At 36.4% G+C, this 22,176-nt stretch overlaps 1 protein-coding gene across 5 annotated transcripts in view; it reads left to right on the plus strand.

Moving 5' to 3' along the window:
* Window positions 1–22,176, plus strand: part of PTBP3 (polypyrimidine tract binding protein 3) — a 72,874-nt gene that overhangs the window by 11,488 nt on the left and 39,210 nt on the right. For 3 of the 5 annotated variants that reach the window (XM_024126133.3, XM_028493644.2, XM_024126132.3), the window contains exons 2-4: window positions 6,097–6,266; window positions 8,643–8,789; window positions 17,264–17,428. In XM_024126133.3, the coding sequence (XP_023981901.1) occupies window positions 6,097–6,266; window positions 8,643–8,789; window positions 17,264–17,428 (482 nt within the window). The remainder of the gene's footprint in view (window positions 1–6,096; window positions 6,267–8,642; window positions 8,790–17,263; window positions 17,429–22,176) is intronic. The other 2 variants (XM_007106725.4, XM_007106724.4) reach the window with 1 other exon arrangement.

Consider the following 22,176-nt stretch of genomic DNA (forward strand, 5'->3'; position numbering starts at 1 on the left):
AGATCAGCTAGGTGGTTTGTGACCACCTAGAGGGGTGGGATAGGGAGGGTGGGAGGGAGGGAGATGCAAGAGGGAAGAGATATGGGAACATATGTATAGGTATAACTGATTCACTTTGTTGTAAGACAGAAACTAACACACCATTGTGAAGCAGTTATACTCCAATAAAGATGTTAAAAAAACAAAACAAAACAGTGCTAGGCTATCTCATACTCTATATCAGTCAAGGCTCACCATTTTACATATGTGAAAAGCAAAGTTAAAAGTGTTTTAGGCCCACATACTGCAAAAAAAAAAAGTGTTTTAGTAACTTACTAAAAGACATGCAATCACTAAATTCAAGCAAGAATTCAATCCCAAATCTGCCACACTGAAGTTTGAGCTAATATTGAGATTAATAAAAATAGCTCTAAATTTAAAAAAAAAATCAGTAAGGATCCAGAGCAGGCATTAGCAAACTCTGCCCTGTGGGCCCCATCCATTCCATTGCCCATTTTTGTATTGCCCATGAGCTAAGATTTATTTTTACTTTTTTTTTTTTTTTTTTTTTTTTTTTTTGCGGTACGCGGGCCTCTCACTGTTGTGGCCTCTCCTGCTGCGGAGCACAGGCTCCGGACGCACAGGCTCAGCGGCCGTGGCTCATGGGCCCAGCCGCTCTGCGGCACGTGGGATCTTCCCGGACCGGGGCACGAACCCGTGTCCCCTGCATCGGCAGGCGGACTCTCAACCATTGCACCACCAGGGAAGCCCTACATTTAAAAAAAAAACACAAAAAAGACACATTTATTTTTGTATGTATGTATGTATTTCGCCCTGCCTGGTCTTTGTTGCAGCATGCAGGATCTTCGTTGCAGCACGCGGGATCTTTAGTTGCAGCACGCGAGCTCTTAGTTGCAGCATGTGGGATCTAGTTCCCTGACCAGGGATCAAACCCAGGCCCCCTACATTGGGAGCACGGAGTCTTAGCCTCTGGACCACCAGGGAAGTCCTTTTTCACCATTTTAAATGGTGAAAAACACAAAGAATATTTTCTGATACATGAAAATTTTCTGATACATGAAACTTATATGAAGTTAAATTTCGCTGTCTATATATAAAACTTTATTTGAACACAGTCATACTTATTTATTGGCTTGGCCAAAACGTTCGTTCAGGTTTTTCTGCAAGATGTCATCTATGGCTGCTTTCATGTTACAACTGCAGAGATGAATAGTTGGTTCAGAGCCTGTATGGCCCACAAAGTCTAAAATATTTATGTGACCCTTTAGAAGAAGTTTGTAGATCACCTCATGTGGGATCTAGTTCCCTGACCAGGGATCAAACCCAGGCCCCCTACATTGGGAGCACGGAGTCTTAGCCTCTGGACCACCAGGGAAGTCCTTTTTCACCATTTTAAATGGTGAAAAACACAAAGAATATTTTCTGATACATGAAAATTTTCTGATACATGAAACTTATATGAAGTTAAATTTTGCTGTCTATATATAAAACTTTATTTGAACACAGTCATACTTATTTATTGGCTTGGCCAAAACGTTTGTTCAGGTTTTTCTGCAAGATGTCATCTATGGCTGCTTTCATGTTACAACTGCAGAGATGAATAGTTGGTTCAGAGCCTGTATGGCCCACAAAGTCTAAAATATTTATGTGACCCTTTAGAAGAAGTTTGTAGATCACCTAATATAGAAGTTTTCCACACTGTCAACCAGCTTGACCTCATTGACATATGGAACAGTCTCCCGCACACCATCAGCATACATATTCTTTTCAAGTTCACATGAAATGGTCAGCAAGGTAAACTATATGCTGGGTCCTTAAGTCTCAGTAAATACGAATGCATTAAAATTATGCATTAGAATTGTATTAGCAGTTTTAAGAAATGATCCTCAAATATGTGAGAAAGAAATCTCCAGTTGCTTGGAAAAAGAAAGTAACACTTAATCCATGGATCACATAAGAAGTCACAAGGGAAATTAGAAGATATTTTGAAGTGAATTAATATGAAAACACAAGTTACTAAAGTTTGTAAGGTTCAGGTAGAGCTGTTCTTAGAAGGAAATTTACAGCTTTAAATATTTTATTAGAAAAAAGTCTAAAATGAATGATCTAAGCTTCTAAGTGTAGCATAAGAAGAGCAAATTAAACCCCAAGTAAATAGAAAAGAAAATATTAAATATGAAAACAAAAGTTAATGACATAGAAAATGAGGATTAATGAAACCAATAGCTGTTTTTTTAATAGATCAATAAAATTAATAAACCTCTAGGTAAGTTTATTTTAAAAAGACAGAAATTACCAATATCAAAAACTATGCTGTAGACATTAAAAAGATATTGTTATGGACTGAATGTGTACCCCCAAAATTCATATGTTTAAGCCCTAACCCCCAATGTGATGTTATTTGGAGATGGGGTCTTTGGAGTGGGGCCCTCACTGGGATTTATGTCTTTATAAGGAGATGCCAAAGAGCTTGCTTTTTCCCTCCACCCCGCCATGTGAGGACCATGTGAAAAGGTGGCTGTCTATAAGCCAGGAAGAATCCTCACTAGAAAGTGACCATGCTGACCTTTGATTTTGGACTTCTAGTCTCCAGAACTGTGAAAAAGTAAATTTGTATTATTTAAGCCACTCTGTCTGTCATATTTTGTTATGGTGTCCTGAGCAGGCTAAGATAGATATCAAGTGAATATTGTGAACAATTTTAAGCCAATAAGTTTGACAGTTTAGATGAAGTGGACCAATTCCTTGAAAAACACAGGTGCAAAAGAAATAGAAAACCTAAATAGCCCTGTACTTGTTTTAAAAATCAAATTGATAATTAAAAAGTCCAGGTTCAATGTTTTTTTGTGGCCATATGGGTTATTTGTCAAAGGTTGTCATACTCTTCATTTAAAATGCAGGTGGATTTTACTATACCTAAAGAATACCCTAATAAAGTTGAATTTTTAAAAAGATCCATATTTCTAGGATAGTTTTCTCGGTAGATCCCTTCAGTTTTGAGATGGGAATATATGAATTTTTAAAAAGCCTCTTCCACTTATCTCTTTGGAGCATAATTAATATGTAGTAGGCATTCAGGACTTTTCATTATATTCAAAAAGTACAAGATTTATGCAAGCTAAGTATTTTGAATGCTTATTTTCATAATACAATTTTGGGAAAGTCTGTGGTGTATCCTTTTGTATCCTTTTGTGTATCCTTTTGTATCCTTTTGTACAGGGAATAATTTGTCAAAGTTATGTATTCAATGCATTGCAATTTTCTTGTTTTCTCTTTTATTAAATTATAATTCCATATAATTGCTTATATGCATTTTTCACTTTTAGATTGTTATATTTATCAAGTCTTTAGATATAACCTTTTTTGGGTCATCTAGATGAGTAGTTCTTAGGCTTTTAGATTACACAAAATAATAAAATTTTCAATTAATTTTAAGCACTGTCAATTTTGCAAAGTAAGAACATCAAGAGAAAAAAATCCAGTGTTGTCCACAATCATTATTTTAGCACCAAAAAAGTAAAAAGAACATATTTCCAAGTAAAATAAGCCCTCCTAAGAAAAAAGACATAGATTATTGATCACTTTGTAATAGGCATTACACCTAGCATTTAAATGTTATCATATTTAATTTTCCAAATACTCATACTACATTTTCCAAATACTGTTATTATACTCATTTTATCGGAGAAGACTCTCAGGCTCAGTTATGTCAGAACAAGATGTCTGATTTCATAGCCCATGCTCTGAACATAGCGCAGGCACTTTTATAATGCAGAACAGTTAACAACCTAAAATGGTGATATATTTGCATAATTCTTGATAAAAATTTGTCACCATAGGTCTTTATTTGATAGTTCAGTGCAAGCTCAAATAGCTTGTGTAGGTATTCATTTTTTCTCACACATAGTTTTGCGGAGATTCTGAACACCTCAGTTAAAGAAGCAACCTTCTTAATGTTCATTCATTCATTTTGGAATATTCTGCGTAAACTTACAAAAGCCTTTGGCCTTTAGTATGTTTTTCTAGTCTTTAACACTTTGTGCTGGTTAAGAACGCACAAGGTGGTGGTATTGTCTAGCCATCTAGGCTTACAGGGAGGGAGGGTGCAGAAAGGCACTTCATGCTTGCCTTTCACTCCTGTCCAGGAGGTGATATTTGGCATTTAATCTAGTGACAGTATTATCATTATAATCCTCATAAACCTGCGCATACTCTGAAAATTTATTGTCACTGTCAAGTTGCTTACTTTTTTCTACGAATGGTAAGACACTTTGAGATTTTTGTGGTTAAGAAAATTACCTTTAAACTTAAGTTTGAATAATGCTTTTATCACTTGCTAGCTGTGTACAAAAATTATTTAAGCTCTGAACCTCTGTCTCTTCATCTGTTAAAATTAATAATATTTAACTTAGTATATTTTTGTCAACTCCAGTGAAACAGTGTAAATGAAAACAGCGTGAAAGCTAGAAACTAATGGGCATTTTAGGTAGCTGGAATCCTGTCAGGGTTTTTAGAGCAGGATAATGACATGATACATCTGTTTAGGTTGATATGATGTTGGATCTGAGTGGAAGTGGGGGAGGGGTGAAACTAGAGGAAGGGAGAGTAGAAGGGGCCAAGATCATAGGTGAGGTGACACTGAGAGTGGAGATGAAAATGGAATCAGTCATTTTGGAGGGAAAAATCAGTATTTCATGATGATTAATGAGAAAGAAGAAGGAACCTCTTGCCTCCCAGATTAATTTCCAACAAATATTTGCCGATTATTTTCCACACTCTGTCTTAGGCATTTGTTATATACAGGCACAGACCTGTAAGGACCTCTAGGAATTGATGGTATTTGGGTCCAGGTAGGATGTTGCCTGCATTCATGAACATAGAGAATTTGGGAGCAAGTGCTGATTTTGGTATTAAGTCAACCTATTTACCTGTAAGCAAGTTGAGTTCTGTGCCACAGCTATGGGTACAAGATACTGCCATATAATTTTTACGTGGTCCTCATGAAATTTGTTTATTTAGGATCACAGACACCTGATTGTAAAGTTTCATTAGTGTTTAGAAAAATGATAATCTTAGGTGTTTGGAAAGATTATATTTTCCTCCTAATACTGCTAAATATTTTAGTATTAAAAAAAACACTGTAATGAAACTTTTGGCTTTCAGATAATTTGCATTCAGTCTTACTTGGTGCTATTTCTGGGAGAAAAACATTTCTGAATCTTATGTACATAAATTTGAGTACTCGTTACAGGCTTGTCAGTTCTAGTTATTGTCACTGTTAAAACATAGGCTTTAAATAAAATTTGGCTGTAAACTGGCATAATGGATTTCTTAACTTTACAGCAGTGGTTCTCCAACTTTAGGTTGCTTCAGAATCATCTGGAGAGCTTGTTAAAACACAGTTGCTGGGATGTTTCTGATTCAGTAGGTCTGAGGTGGGGCTAAAAATTTACATTTCCAGAAAGGTGATGATGCTTATGTTAAGAACTGCCTGTTATATCATAAGGAATAAGATTATCCTAGGAAACCACAATTTAGGTTCTAAAAGTACTTTAAAAAATAGATTGGTAAGAATTATATGATGCTTAAGAAATAAACTTATTTTCATAAACATGCATCTCAAATCCAAATCCTCGTAGGGTGTGATAAATATAAAATTTGTATTACTGTCTTTCCTAAAAGTTATTATTCTTATTTGTTTAATTAGTAATAGGACAAATTAGAAAAATACCTTTAAAAATACATTAAAGATATTATAAATATTGTTCTCTATTCACAACAAATAGTTGACTATTTAGAGGTTTTGATACCTCTAAATATGTAATTCATTTACCCAGCACTTTTCCTTGATGTTAAAAATCAGAGTTCAATTTTTAAAAAATATAATACCTGCAGTGAAAAATCAACCCATTCATTGAAAGGTGGATGGTTTTGTTTTCCACTGTCTTCTACTCTTCTCCCATCAGCCCCGTAGTTCCTGAATTTCAAAACCTGAAACTCTTGGAATATCAAATGTCAAATGTGATGATATGGTTAATGTAATATGTCAACCCAAATTAGTTTCAGTAATTTTTTAAAAAATCTTATATTTTTTAGCTAATGGGAATGACAACAAGAAATTTAAAGGAGATAGACCTCCCTGTTCGCCTTCCCGTGTTCTCCATCTTCGCAAAATTCCAAGTGATGTCACCGAAGCAGAGGTCATATCATTAGGTCTACCATTTGGCAAAGTAACTAATCTTTTGATGTTGAAAGGAAAAAGCCAGGTATGTAAGTTTTAAAGATTGACCCACAGTTATTATCTCTGGGTGTTAATGATAAAATGATTTTTAGGGGAATTACCTGGCAGTCCAGTGGTTAGGAGTCCGTACTTTCACTGCCAGGGGTGCAGGTTCAATCCCTGGTGGGGGAACTAAGATCCCACAAGCCTCCAAGGTGTGGCCAAAAAAAAAAAAAAAAAAAAAGATTTTTATTTTCTTGAACTTTTTTTTTTCCCCCTAAATTTCATTCTATTTAAATAGTTTTTAAAATAGAACTTTTTAATGACAGGAAGCAACAAACAAAAATGTTAATATAGGAAACAGGATTATCTCTTATTCATTGACTTGTTAACAAACATATTTTATATTCTTAATTACAAAATGGTTTATGAAAATATCCTGTGATTATCAGAAGAGATTGGATTGATTACCATCAGAGATTGGATAATGATGTCTGATTCAGACTCCTCTATCTTTAGTAAACTATTTAACATCCCTGTTTAATGCAGATGAGGTTATTAAGAACTGGAGAAGTTAAATAATATGTCTTAGTATTCAGCCCTTGTTGTGTTTACACATTTTTCTTGCATCTTTTGGAGATAGTGCATGCACTTGGATCTTTTTAATCACAGATGCCACTATTGAGAATAGTATGGTTTGCACGGTTTGAAAGAGCCAACATGACCGTGTCTAATGGCTGTGAAATGTCTAACTGCCGTGTGTTATGTACATTATCGTGTTTCGTGTAGTGTATCCTATGTTTTATGTCAAATAGCTCTGAGAGGCAGCAGGCAGTGTCACACTTTCCTTTGTTTCTGTAGTTGGTTCTAGGTTTATATTTATCTGTAGTGCTAATTGACTGTTATGTTAATTGCTTGTCTTTTGATCATAAATCCTGTTTAGAAAATATCTTGTTAGTAATTGCTTCAGCAGGAGATTCTGATGTGAGTCACTAGTAGTACTTGCAAGCATAATCTTTCCCATGGTTCTTGTAGGTGGAGTGTTGAGGACAGAGTAGGGGTTATTTTCACCAGCCTTTCTGTGGGTAGTGACTTTCGGTTTTCTCTCCACCCTACATTATGAAAATTGATCCCTTTGGATGCTTTGGGAAAACATATATAATTCTTTTACTGGACTCCATGTGGAAAAATTTATTTTTACATATGAATTTTTAGGTTGTATATACATTTAGGAAAAAATTCCTGTGATAAGAATCATATTCCAAAGACATTGTTCAGCTTTTCCTTTGTGTGACTGATGTTAGACATTGCAGGAGTTTAGAAACATTTAGAAAGGAGTTTGCAGGAAGAGACTCTCCCCATGTAATGAATATTATTAGAATACAGTTTACAAATTCTTTGTTGAAAAGATGATTAAAAACCAGGTAGTTAGGAAACCTGTTCATTTTTATCCACTTCTCTTAGAAATATTAGAAAAAATGTATTATTGATACAATTGGATAGCAACTTTAAAGTGTGTTGTGGACATCTGTACCTTTTAGATAGTATAAATGACTCGAAGTCTGTTTTATTCCTCGAAGATAGTGATTTGGATCAGGGGTTCTTCCTGCATTTTAAATTTGAGATGTTCTTATAGGTAGTTCTGAGGGCTCAGAACGCTTTGTAGATGTCTATATTTTATCTTCTTAACCATTAAGATAGGGTGATAAAACCTGCCACCTTAAAGATCTGTAAGTATCCTATTCCTGTCATAAGTTAATGGGAGTCCTGACAGCTAGGAGAAGCTTTATACAGAATAAGACATAAATACCAAGAGCTTCTTCGGTCTCAGTTCTTCTTGTGTTAGTCTTCAAATAGCTAATATTAGTACAGTGATTACCAATATCCAAAAAAGGTCACTTGAATGACCCAAAGCAATATTGACTTAATGTAGGAAGTTCTCCCATTTCCCTAATTTGTACAATTGAGCCTTTGCACCTGAATGCTCTAATTGTATTCATAAATGGCTGTTTTATAAAAAGGTAAAGAAGAGCAAATCATTATGCCTCATCTCTGTTTGAGAATTTTTTAGGAAGAAACTGAAAGCATGTATTTATAGTAGTGATGCACATGTTTATTTTTGCCTTTGTAATTATTTCTAGATTTTAGAAGAAACAGAAATAAGAAGAAAACCAAAAACCACATAAAATCATTTAATCAACTGGCAATTTCCCAGTCCCAAATCGTTTATTGAACCCAACTTTTTTCAAATATGTTTTCAGTTACTGTCAATGATACACTTTGAAACAAGTCTTTTCATCCCCTTGGGGGCAATGTGATTTCTCTTGAGAATACATGAGTTTAGAGCAAGCTGGAATGACAAAGTTCTTAGCTGCCTTTCAAAAACATGAGCTTTCACTTTACTTTCTTGTGTTTATTGCAGGCTTTCTTAGAAATGGCTTCTGAGGAAGCTGCTGTTACTATGGTGAATTATTACACTCCTGTTACTCCTCACCTTCGAAGCCAGCCTGTTTTTATTCAGTATTCCAATCACAGAGAACTTAAGACTGACAATCTACCTAATCAAGCTGTAAGTATTAAAGGCATTTCTAAAATTAGTTATAAGAACACATGATATAATAACTTAAATTTAATTTTCTGTTTTTCAGAGGAAAAAAAATCATGTGTTTTTCTTCATCTTAGAATGCTCTATTGGTAAAGATTGTTTATGTAAATTCTTACCCAAAGACTTAAGAATAAGAAAGCACTGCCATTTGGAAGTAAGTTTGAAGATAGGTGTTAGAAATGGCAGATACTTAGTTTTCCCTTGAAACTGTTTTCATGAGTGGAAAAAAACATACGTTGTTATGTCTCTCTTAAAAATCTCAGATCTGAAAGGAACTATAGAAGTCAATCCTTTTCTTTTTACAGAATATGTAACATTTGTGTGTTTAGAAGTCAATCCCTTCTTTTTACAGAATATGTAACAAAGACATTGAGAAGTTGAGTGATGCTTCTATTGTGATGTTAAGTAACTGAACTTAAGATGTTAATAAGAATTTGTATAGATATGTTCATTAAATGATTTTTGACTCTCCAAGATGAATGTGGAATATAGAATATGAACATTTCTTAACCTCATTTTCCAGTTTTTATTTTGATATAATTCATGTTCAAACTTCTGTGTCTCTCCAGGTTGATTTTTAAGTAGCTAAAATAGTAGTTTGAAGTAACTTCAGGGTAGGAAAAATTTATCCACAAAGCAAGTACATTTTAAGAAAGAGGCTTTTTTAATTATGTTGAGAGCAATTTGACCGTGATACTCTTGCTCTAGGCAAAAGAACTCCTTCAGCTCTTTGACTCTGTGTTGAAAGTCATTATAATGCAAGCTGCTGAATTTATAGTTTTCCACTTTTTTTTTTTTTTTTTTTTTTTATTGTATGCGGGCCTCCCTCTGTTGTGGCCTCTCCCGTTGCGGAGCACAGGCTCCGGACGCGCAGGCTCAGCGGCCATGGCTCACGGGCCCAGCCGCTCCGCGGCACGTGGGATACTCCCAGACCGGGGCGTGAACCCGGCTCCCCTGCATCGGCAGGCGGACACGCAACCACTGCGCCACCAGGCAAGCCCCTTTCCACATTTTTAAAAACACTGATGACATTTCCTGCACACAATCCTTAACTTACCTAAGAGATATGAATGGCCTATAATAAACTATCTGAACTTAAGAGTAAATAAAATGTTAGATATTTTTAAATAGTATAATTTTTTTAATGAAAAATTGCCTTGTAAATAGGATACATGCTCATGGTAAAACATTCAAACAATCCAGAAAAATAAAAAATAAAACAATCCAGTTACCCAGATATAACTAATTAACATTTTGCTAACATTTTACTGTGTACCCCTTTTCTATTCAGGTTATTGTCTACGTATATAATTTTATACCTAATAGTTTGAAAACTAATTATTTTTTCTCTACAATGTCAGGGATGTTGTTTCATGACAACAAATATAGAATTACTTCATACTTTTTATTTTATTTTTTGTACTTCATAATTTTTAAATGACTGCATAATACTCTCTTCAAAAGGGCAGCCATAATTTATCCCGTTTCTTTTTTTAATTTAACATCTTTATTGAAGTATAATTGCTTTACAATGTTGTGTTGGTTTCTGCTGTATAACAAAGTGAATCAGGTATATGTATACACATATCCCCATATCCCCTCCCTCTTGCGTCTCCCTCCCACCCTCCCTATCCCACCCCTCTAGGTGGTCACCAAGCACTGAGCTGATCTCCCTGTCCTGTGCTATCCAGTTTCTTGTTCTTAGATTGAGATTGTTTGCCATGTTATGCTCTTACAAATAGTACTGTAGCAGCATTCTTACATATCTTGGCACACATGCAGCATTATCTTATTTATGTTTCTGGCAACAAAATTGCTGGGACTAAGCCTATGCATGTTTTATGTTTCAATATATGTTGCATGATTGCTTTCTCTAAAGCTTATTTGCTGATTTAGGGTGCCACTGATAATATATGAGCAAGCAGTTTTCCTGTCCATCTGTGTTAATATGCTAGTTAACAAATTGTATTTTATTGTTTACTCTCTTTTATTTAATAACTTGTGAAGTATTTATAGTGATTTCTGTTAATGCAGTTTTTCCCTGATTTTTTCAATTGTGGTAAAATATATATAACGTAAAATTTACCACTTCAGCCACTTTTAAGTGTATGGTTCAGTGGCATTAAGTACATTTTCATTGTGCAACCCATCACCACCATCCATCTCCAGAACTTTTTCATCTTCCCAAACTGAAATTCCATACCTGTTATACACTTACTCCTCATTTCCTCTACCCCCACCCTGGCAGCCACCATTCAATATACTTTCTGTCTCGAATTTTGTCTGCTAATGCAATTTTAAAAATATTTTTATATAATAGTCACATCTGTGAAGTTGTATTATGGTCTCTGACATGGGTACCATACTCATAAAAACCCAGTATAGCAAGATTAAAAACATTTTTTTTTACCTATGTTTTCTTATACTTTCATATTTTGGTTGTTTTTATTTGTAGTGTTTAAATCTTTGTTTTGTTAAGAATATTTTGTGGGTGGAGAGTGAGGCTTTGGTCTTTCTCTTACTCCCAGTGACCAGTTTCTCTTTTGTTGTAGTTGAATAACCCCCGTATCAATATTATCCACTCATGGGACTTCCCTGGCAGGCCAGTGGTTAAGACTTTGCCTTCTAATGCAAGGGGTGTGGGTTCGATCCCTGGTCGGGGAGCTAAGCCCATATGCCTCGTGCCAAAAAACATAAAACAGAAGCACTATTGTAATGGATTCAATGAAGACTTTTTAAAAAATGATCCACATCCAAAAAAATCTTAAAAAATATATATATATCCACTCTTGTGAAACTTGTCTTTTGTCATGGTCTAGTTTTCCATACACAGACTATGTGTACTTACAACATGCATATATACACTTGTTAGACACGACTACACATTCTGTTTGCGTGACCCCCATCTACCCTCATGTGCGTGTGGCTCACATGGTATGCAGTCCATGTCTAATCTGGACTACCTTTTAGATTCTGTTCTGTTCCGTTCCTAATTCAGTGTCCCTAAGGCTTAATATGTTGTAGGGCAAGGCCCTATTCTTTACCCTCTCTTTTTAGAAATTAAATGGATAATATGTTTTGTTTATTTCTCAGGATATATTAGAATTATTTTGATAACTCCTAACCCCAAAAAACACAGTTAGAATTGGGTTGATTTTATAGATTTATTTGTAGATAATTAACATGTCTATATTGCTAACTGATCCTTTTGAGGAGGAAGTTATATTTTATTTCCTATCTTTCAGAAGAATTTTTAATTCTCCTTCATGCAAGTCATGCAGTTTTCTCATTAGTGTTATTCCTAAATATGTTAAAGTCTTGAAGACGATATAAACAATTTAATAAAACTCTTAAGACTGGATTATTCCAAAGGGAAACAGTGAGAAATCCCAGTTGCTTGGCAACCAGAGCCAGCCCAAATGACCTAGTTTATTCTTAGATAGCCTTGATGTCTTCCCAGTACCCTTTCCATTTTGTTACTTTTGTCCATCTTTTGCATTGGTGTTTGATAAAATAATATTTTTCTTTTATTCAGAGTCCTACACCAAAGCTGAAGTCAAAACTGAAGGTCCTGTTTGCATATATAAAATGTACCAGATGTTTTTTTATTCAGACAGCCCTCAGAAACTGATAAATTACTGTTTCATTCTCTTCTCTTTGAATAGCAAGATATCCCAAAACATGCACATAACTTCTTTTCCAGCTTATGGACATACTTGGCAGAGGGTCAGGTGAATATCAAGCATCTTTGTCCCTTGGTTTAAGCTAAAATTATAGCTAAAAAATTTAGATCCTATTTTGAGGTACAGCATTTGAGGAGTGGTTGTATTAATATGAGTCATTTTTGTATAGACAGTTTTTCTTGACCTTCTGGGTGGAAGTTTATAAATTTGCAAAGAGATGACCATGGAAAGATTTTCCCTTAGAAAATTTCCCAAAAAAATCATCCAACTGAACACTTAAGATCTGTGAATTTTGTTGTGTATTCATTTCCATCTCAATTTTAGAAATGTCTTCTTCACATTATCCAGGCATGTTTAAATTTTACATGAAGTATATATACCTCCCCCACCTCAATAAAATATTTGTTGATTTTTCCATCATACTACTGCTATTTCCTTTACTACTAGTTAATGTAACCATTCCGGAGGATTTGTTGCTGAAACATTTAAAACTATCCCATAATAAGAATTCTGCTGCCTCATAATGTTTAGTATCAGATACACAGAAAATACGTCTTCTGTGTATCTGAAGTATCTCTTCATATTAAGAAGACATTTCTTTTTTTCCCCCCTCACTTTTCTGTTGTCTTCTGTGGAAAGTACGCCTCCACTTTCATTTTTTTTTTACTTAAATATTTTTGCCTAATTAAAAATTGAAACTATAGAGTTACTTATTAAATAAATCTTTTTCTCAGATTTTTATTGTCAAAAGAATTTTTTTGCATGCCTGCTATGCAGAGACTTTTGTACTCAATGCTCTGTGAAGTACTAATGCAGAGTATATTGACAACTCTAGAATGATTAGGACAATATATACCATGGCTTCGCATGTTTCTCCACTGTGGTATCTTCTGTGCCAAAGAGGAAAGAGTGAAGGAAGAGAAACAGCAACAGTAGCAACAATAACAGTAATATAGCAGCAGTAAGCATATATATAGAATTGTTTAATAAAAAGGATTGATAGAATGATTATGGGTAATGAAGTAAAGTCAGTGAGGTTGGGAATTCCCTGACGGTCCAGTGGTTAGGACTCTGCACTTTCCCTGCCGAGGGCCTAGGTTTGATCCCTGGTCGGCGAACTAAGATCTCACAAGCTGCGCAGTGCGGCCAGAAAAAAGTTAGTGAGGTTAAGTTTACTTTCAGTTATGCAGGCTTAGTTTTGATGAGATTTAATCATCCTGATAGAAGAAGAAAAGGCACCATTATTCCACTGAGAGCCTCACTATGATGATTTTTCCTAGACATTATGAAGTTGTGATATCCAGTATGGTAGCTGCTAGCTAAATGTGGCTAAATTTAAATAAATTAAAAAATAAAAAATTCAGTTCCTCAGTTGCACTAGGTACATTTGGAGTGCTCACTAGCCACTTGTGGTTAGTACTGTCATATTGCGTACTGTAGATGTTAAACATTTCCATTATCACAGGAAATTCTGTTGGACAGCACTGTTGGTCTTCCATGTCTCTACTTAACCTTTCTTTTTTCTGTGTGTGTGTGCACACAATACAGTTATAATAACTACTTTAATGTTCTTTTCTGCTAACTCTAATCCCTCTGTTAATTCTGAGTCTTTTTTTTTTTTTTTTTTTTTTTTTTTTTTTTTTTTTTGCGGTACGCGGGCCCCTCACTGTTGTGGCCTCTCCCTTTTGCGGAGCACAGGCTCCGGACGCGCAGGCTCAGCGGCCATGGCTCACGGGCCCAGCCGCTCCGCGGCATGTGGGATCTTCCCGGACCAGGGCACAAACCCGTGTCCCCTGCATCGGCAGGCGGACTCTCAACCACTGCGCCACCAGGGAAGCCCCTGAGTCTTTTTTGAATGACCTCCCAACATCATCATTGCCTATTTAAAGGCTCAAAGTGGAAATGTGAGCCAGTTTTCAAATTTGAAAGCAGTACAACCCTTTTTTCCAAATAAAATCTTACTGGGGAGCCCAGTATAAAATAGATAAATTGCCATGTTTGAAGCAGAATTAGGATGCTCAGTATTCCACACACTTGGTTTTACGAGAGCATAGTTTTGAAAGCTAATGATATAAAATATTCAAATCATATATTGTTCTCAAAGATGATTTGGAAACAGCATTTGGTAGTGTGTGTTTTACTTGATACATGAAAGTCTGTATATGACATAAAAATGCATTAAAAGGTAAAAATGTATATAAAAGTGCAAGTTGTTCAACTCTTAAGCATACAGAAAGTAAAAGACTGCCACTTTTCCAGAAAGATACTTATTTTAATGTTATTTTTCATAGCAAAATGTTGGAAAGCTACTCATCTCACATTAGAAAGGTGGTATAATAAATAGTAAATTAAAAATTAAAGTCATGAAAACAAAACAAATGTTCATATAAAAAACAAAATACTATGACAAAGTACTATGTTCTTTAAAATTGCAGGTGAGTACAATATGTAGAAATGAAAGAATCTGCATTAAAGTGGTAGGATTTTTTCATTTTGTGTCACAGACATTTTACTAATTATCACCATTCTTAGGAAATTATAAGTACGGAACAAAAGACTGATGAAAACTTGCATTTAATTTCAATAATCATTAACTGTGCTTTTTTTCTCTTCAATTTTCTCCTCTTTCACCTACTTTATTTTTTAAATGTTTTAAATTTTGAGACAGTCACAAAATTTAAAAAGAGTTACAGATATAATACAAAGAACTGTTGATTCCTTGAGGCATTTGGGAATAAATTGTTAATCTGGTCTGTGTTCATTGGCCAAACTTTTAGTGTGCATTTCCTTCAAAGAAGAATATTCTTCTACACAACCAGAATACAGTGGTCAAAATCAGGAAATTAACATTTGATGCATTACTTCCCTCCAATCCTCAGTCCCCGTTCAAGTTTTTCCAGTTGTCCCAATAATGTTTGTTTCAGCAAAATAAGCATAACTCATAATCACATGTTCCATTTAGAAATCACATCTTCTAGTATCCTTTTATCTGAAACAGTTACAGGGTTTTTTTTGACTTTTGTAACCTTGACGCTTTTGAAAATTATGGGCTACTTATCTTTTAGACCATCCCTCAATTTGAGTTTGTCTGATGTTTCCTTGTGATTAGATTCAGTGTATGTAGCTTTGACAGGAATGTCACAGAAGTAATGCTCTTTTTTTTCTCGTTGCACCGTATCAGGGAGCACATAACTTCAATTTGTTGCATTACTGATGGTGTGCTCTTTGATCACTTGATTTGGCTGGTGTGTGCCTGGCTTCTCCACTGTAAAGTTGTGACTTACGAAGGGGGAAAGAAGAGTGTTTGGGGGAAGGTACTTTAAGGCAGTGTAAATATACTGTTCCTTATCAACTGTCAATTTATATCAGCCTGTGGACTTAATGTTTCCCATTTCATTTGATGGGTTTTTATTTGTTACAGTCATTATTTTGGTTCTCAAATTGTCCTATATTTGGCCAGTGGGAGCCCCTTCCAGCTGTCTTCTGTGTCCCTTTGGCTCATTCCCATCATTCTTTGAAAACTTCTTTGCATTCTGGTACAAAACAGCAACAGCAAAACCCCCACAAAACCAGAAAAGTTACACACTCATCTTGTGCTTTCCTTGCTCCAGCTTAGAGCTAGACATTTTTTAGAGCACCTGCTTCCTTTTAGTGGAGCATGATATTAAGAAACTTTTCTGCCTGCCCCTGCTTGGATTCTAACATCTCATGCCAGGCTGCCCCTCCATTGAATTACTTCCTTAGTCCATTCAGGTCCCCATGGACCGACCTCCTCTTCACCCTGCTTAGATTATTTTTACTACATGTGGACCCCTTCTTAACTCTCCCTTGGTTCTGACAGTCCTGGCTAGGCTACTCTCCTCTGGATGCCTTTCTTACCCGTCTCATGCTCCCTAGGTTCTGACAGCCAGCAGTGAGCTACCCACTCACAGATACCTTCCTTACCTTGTTTGGGCTCCGGTTTCCCTTACCAGGCAGACCTACCACATGGATGCACTCCTTGCGTTCCTCAGGCTCTGATCCTCCATGCCAGGATGTCTTTGTATAGGGATGCCGTCCTTGCCCCACTCTGAACCACCACAGCTCCTCTCTTCCTCCATATTTATGCCTATCATATGCCACCCAAAGGCTTTAGAACTCAGTTGTTCAGGGAGGAAAAAAGAAGAGGGGGACTTCAGTGATTTTTTTTTTTTTTTTTTTTTTTTGTGGTACGCGGGCCTCTCACTGTTGTGGCCTCTCCCGTTGCGGAGCACAGGCTCCGGACGCGCAGGCCCAGCGGCCATGGCTCACGGGCCCAGCCACTCCGCGGCATGTGGTATCTTCCCGGACCAGGGCACGAACCTGTGTCCCCTGCATCGGCAGGCAGACTCTCAACCACTGCGCCACCAGGGAAGCCCTTCAGTGATTTTTTTAAAGTGGCCTTTAATTTTACTTTCACACTGTCTTTTTTCCTATTGTCATTAAAAAATTAGGAAATAAAAGTTATATCCAAATTTTCTTCTTTTTTGGCCATGGTTTTGTTTTCATTTCTTCAAGTAAATTTAAGAACTTTCTTAAATATTGTGTCATTGTGATAAGAAGGCAAGACTTTTGATTCTTGACTGATTACAATTTTAGGATATATGCATCCAGAGAAAGTAGATATGTATATTTTTATTTAACTATATTACTTCATATTACTTTACATCAACTAATTTTAAGGATTATATAATGCTTCTGTGTAACCACAAGTTCTCATTTTGGATTGTTAAATAGAGAGCCCAAGCTGCACTGCAGGCTGTCAGTGCTGTCCAGTCAGGAAGTCTGGCCCTTCCTGGAGCTCCTGCTAATGAAGGCACAGTCCTACCTGGGCAGAGCCCTGTGCTCCGAATAATTATTGAAAACCTCTTTTATCCTGTTACCCTGGAAGTTCTTCATCAGGTAAGGAGGAACACTCTTATGAAAGCAGAGTCAAATATGACCTCTGTAACTTTGGATGTTTTATGTCTTTAGTTTTTCAGGTTGTTGATTTTGGTTAATGTATTTGTTTAAATAATAATAATAAAAAAATCTTCAGCATCCTGTTTCATGCAAGAAATAGTATCAATTAGAGATAGTTTTTTGAAAGCCTCCGTTTTCTAACTTAAATACTTGATTTAAAAAGGTATGTAAGAATTCTATTTTTTTATACCTAAGCATGAAAATGAACAAAGCACAGACTCCTATAAAAAGCACCAGTAGTAGTTGTTCCTCAGAAAGTAACATCAATATAGAAAACAACTAATCTATTTCTATTGACTCCTCCCTACACTTGAGTATTTTTATTTTAAAAACTCTGAAAGGAAAATATGAGTAACTTAAATAAGGAAGTATCATGTTAAATACTGACTCTCAACATAGCTTTCATAGACTACCCATTACTATGTCTAAACTGTCTTGATAAGTGGCAGTGTACCACATCATGGCCTACTGTGAAGATATAGAATTTAAGAACTGGAAGATCGATCACCTACCTAGTTACATAATTTTGTATTGAATAAAACTGAGGCTCAGATACTTGATGAGTTGAATATTATAAAGAATAATTTAAGAACCAGTTAGAACTCAAGTCCCCTAATGTCAGCTCCAGTATTCCATTTCATTATACTTGACAACCTAAGTATAAAAATTATTTAAAACACTAAAACAGGGCTTCCCTGGTGGCGCAGTGGTTGAGAGTCCGCCTGCCGATGCAGGGGACACGGGTTCGTGCCCCGGTACAGGAAGATCCCACATGCCATGGAGCGGCTGGGCCCGTGAGCCATGGCCGCTGAGCCTGCGCGTCCGGAGCCTGTGCTCCGCAACAGGAGAGGCCACAACAGTGAGGGGCCCGCGTACCGCCAAAAAAAAAGAAAGAAAAAAACAAAAACACTAAAACATATGCTTGTTTTATTTATTTATTTATTTATTTATTTATTTATGGCTGCGTTGGGTCTTCGTTGCTGCACACAGGCTTTCTCTAGTTGCAGCAAGTCGGGGGCTGCTCTTCATTGCGGTTTGTGGGCTTCTCATTGCGGTGGCTTCTCTTGTTGTGGAGCACGGGCTCTAGGTGCAAAGGCTTCAGTAGTTGTGGCACGTGGGCTTCAGTAGTTGTGGCTTGGGCTTTAGAGCACAGGCTCAGTAGTTGTGGCACATGGGCTTAGCTGCTCGTTGCGGCTTGTGGGATATTTCCGGACCAGGGATCGAACCTGTGTCCCCTGAATTGGCAGGTGGATTCTTAACCACGGTGCCAGCAGGGAAATCCCTATTTTCATACTTATATCTCATTATATATTAAACAGCATGATCTCAGGCCAGTCTAGACTCATTTAACTGTTTTCCAAACCTTTGGATTTGTACTACTGAATGAAGAGTCATAGGGGTGTGTGTGTGCATGTGTATTTAAGAATTGAAATGTATCCTATCGTATTCTCACATTTTACAAATAAGGGTACTGGGGACCTTAGAAGTTGTTACTTTCCCCACAGTCATTGTACCAGTTGGTGATAGAACTCATATATTTCCTAATATGGTTCATGTGCTATGCATGTAAATATCAAAATATACCATTTATTATGCCTACTTTATTCCCTGTGATAGTTTCCTGAGTACCATTTTCTAAATATGTGCATTTGTGAAGCATGTCCTATGGAGGGTTTTAGCAGTGGTATCCGTAGCCACCGTTGTTGTTGTTTCCTAAAAGTGTTCAACAGTTACTTAAGTGATTGGTTTCTTTGTTCTGGTGGATTTTTCTTTTCTACTGTTTATCCCACAAAGTGGCATTGAACCCTCTGTGATCCATCAGCATTTTTTGTTTGCTTTTGCTACTGTGGCACTGTAGCTACTGCTAACTTCTACTGCTTTACAAAAGATGTTATCGCACCTGTGGCTCAACATTGCCATTAGTCAGCAGTGAATTTAGTCAAGGTTGTGTGGTCCCTGTCTTGTCATTCCATTTATCATTTCCCTCAGACCAGTAACAAACCTTGTTTCTCTCCCAAAAGATCATGGGTCCTTCAGGTGAAGAGAGGTAATTGAGAGTCTTCAATAGTAACCATTGGGATAGGACTCTCAGCGCTTTAGTTATGGCACTCTCCTGTTTAATCCTTCTTCACATTGCTGTTGGAAAACACCAAAACTTCTTAGCAAGGCACGTAAGGCCCCATATGCAGACCTCTCCCCATCTCTTTAATGTCACTTCCTAACTCTTCTGCTTATTTAGCACCCTAGCTTTTCTGGCCCTTTGACCCTCTCCCCCTCACCCCCTCTTATTTCTGTCCTTGTCCATTTCTGCTTTCTATTTCTTAGGCCTGGAACACTCTTTAGGGAGATAGCCACTTAGCTGAATCTACATCATTCCATTTGCAGCTCAAATTACCTCCTCAGAGAGTCTTTCTCTAATTACATTAATTAAGCCCTCTCCCCCTGACACTCGATTCCATTAGCCAACTAAAATGTAGTATAGCATAATGATTAAGGATACAGTGTCTGGACCTGGTTTGAATCCTAGCTCTACCACTGTACTACCTCTATAACCTTGGACAAGTAACTTATTCCCTCTGTGTCTTTTTCTTATTTATATAATGGGGATGAAGATGGTATCTATTTTATACCTTCATTGTGTGCATCACATGGGTTAATGCATTTAAAGCACTTAGAACAGTGCCTGTTACATAGTAAGTGCTCAAGAAATGTTAGCTGTACTTATCAGATGCTAGTAAATTGCACTGTAAGAAACTGATCCTTGCTCTTGTGGTCTTGTGGGTAAGATGTAATTTCACAAGTAATAGCATAAAATGTGATAAATATTGTGATTGGAAAATACATGGAAGTGTGGAGTTGGTTGCACATGTTATAATTAATTAGTAAGTAGAGTTGATATTAGCTAAACTGCTCTCTAACATCTGTGGAAGCTAGTGTTTTTCCTTTAGCTCATGGTGAGGGTATTCATAATGACTGAGATGGGAGTGGTGCTATTTCAAGTGAGGTAGGTTAGGAGAAGTGTTTATAGTATGATGACATTTGAACAGAAGCTTGAAGGTTGTGAGGGTGTAAGTTATGTGTGTATACGGTAGAACAATGATCCAGTCAGAAAGAGCAGCAAGTGCAAAGTCCCTAAAATGGAAGTGTGCTTAATGTGTTCAAATATCAGAAAAAAGACTATATCATTGGAGTGTAAAAAATAGGAAAGCCATAAATGATAGGCTCAGAGAAGGTGTTAAGACTAAATGATGCAAAGCCTTTATAATCTTTACACTGAGTAAAATAGGAAGACATGGAGGATTTTGAGTAGAGGAGCGAGATGATAGGTTTAATGTTCTTGTTGCTATGTTAAGAATAAATTGTAGGCATAAGTGGAGGCTCTTATCATAGTCCAGATGAGAGGCGGTGGTGACCCAGGTGGGGAAGTGGGCACTGCACATGGTGATTATGTATATATTTGGAATGATTTGCTGATGGGTTTAGTAGATGTGGGTTATGGAGAGAAAGAGAGTAATCAAGAATGCCTTCCAGATTGTGGATGTGAGCCTCTGGTAAAATAGAGCTATCTTATACTAAGATAGTAAAGACTGAGGGTGAAAAAGATTAGGGCAGGGGTGGGAGGAAGGGGAGGAATCAAGAGTGTGTTTTGGACATGTTAAATTTGAGATACCTGTTAGACAGCCAAGTGGGACATGTTGAAGAGACAGTTGGGAAATAAGTCTGGATTGGGCATAAGAATTCACGCTGGAGAATTGGTAATCATTTGTATATGAGTGGTAATTAAGGCCATTGGATTGGATGGCATCACTTAGAGAGTATTTGTAGATAAAGAAGGCATTCATCAACTGTTCCATTACATAAACTCAACCCTGCATTCTAAAAAATTTCTTTGTGTACTGAAGGAGTAGGTGAAAACAGTATTTTTGTGGAATCCATTACTTCCAAGTACTGTTATATATGGGGTTATTTTATGAATGTCCAAAAGATGAATCTCTTCAGGTTGAAGGACTTATCTTTTTGAATTGCAAAATAAAGATAAATAGCTTGCAAAAACCAATTGTTAAGGTATCAAATAAAAGAATCAACACTAGTAATACAAAATTCTAGTTCTTAAATCTTGCTGTTTTGTTGGCTACAAAAACTATTATAAACAAATTGTGGCCAATGTGCTTGCTATTTTAAAAAGTTCTAATATAAATAATGCTTTTTACAAGTGAATACTGGTGAACATTTTCAGTTTCTGGCAAGCCCTCTTTATAAACATCACCCTGAAGATTAATTTTATCAGAATTTGGTCTTTAGTATTTTATTAGTCCCATTTTAAAGTCTGAAAAGATTAAAATGCACAAGAAATGTCAAGAGTTGAGTCTATGTGTTTCTTATGTTTATGACAGCAAAGTAAATATATTAGGAAATAGTCAAAGACCTTGTAATCTATAAAAATATATATTAAACTTTCCTAAACATTGATCTTTTGAGACCAAATCTATTTAAAAATGAGTATTTTGATAATTATAAAAAGTTGTTAAAAACCATACTTCAGGCATTCCTGAATTCCCCAATGTTGGTGCTCACTTACTTTATTCAAAAGTATCAGGGCTTCCCTGGTGGCGCAGTGGTTGCGCGTCCGCCTGCCGATGCAGGGGAACCGGGTTCGCGCCCCGGTCCGGGAAGATCCCACGTGCCGC

This window comes from Physeter macrocephalus, chromosome 9 (assembly GCF_002837175.3).
Source record: "Physeter macrocephalus isolate SW-GA chromosome 9, ASM283717v5, whole genome shotgun sequence".
NCBI lineage: Eukaryota > Metazoa > Chordata > Mammalia > Artiodactyla > Physeteridae > Physeter > Physeter macrocephalus.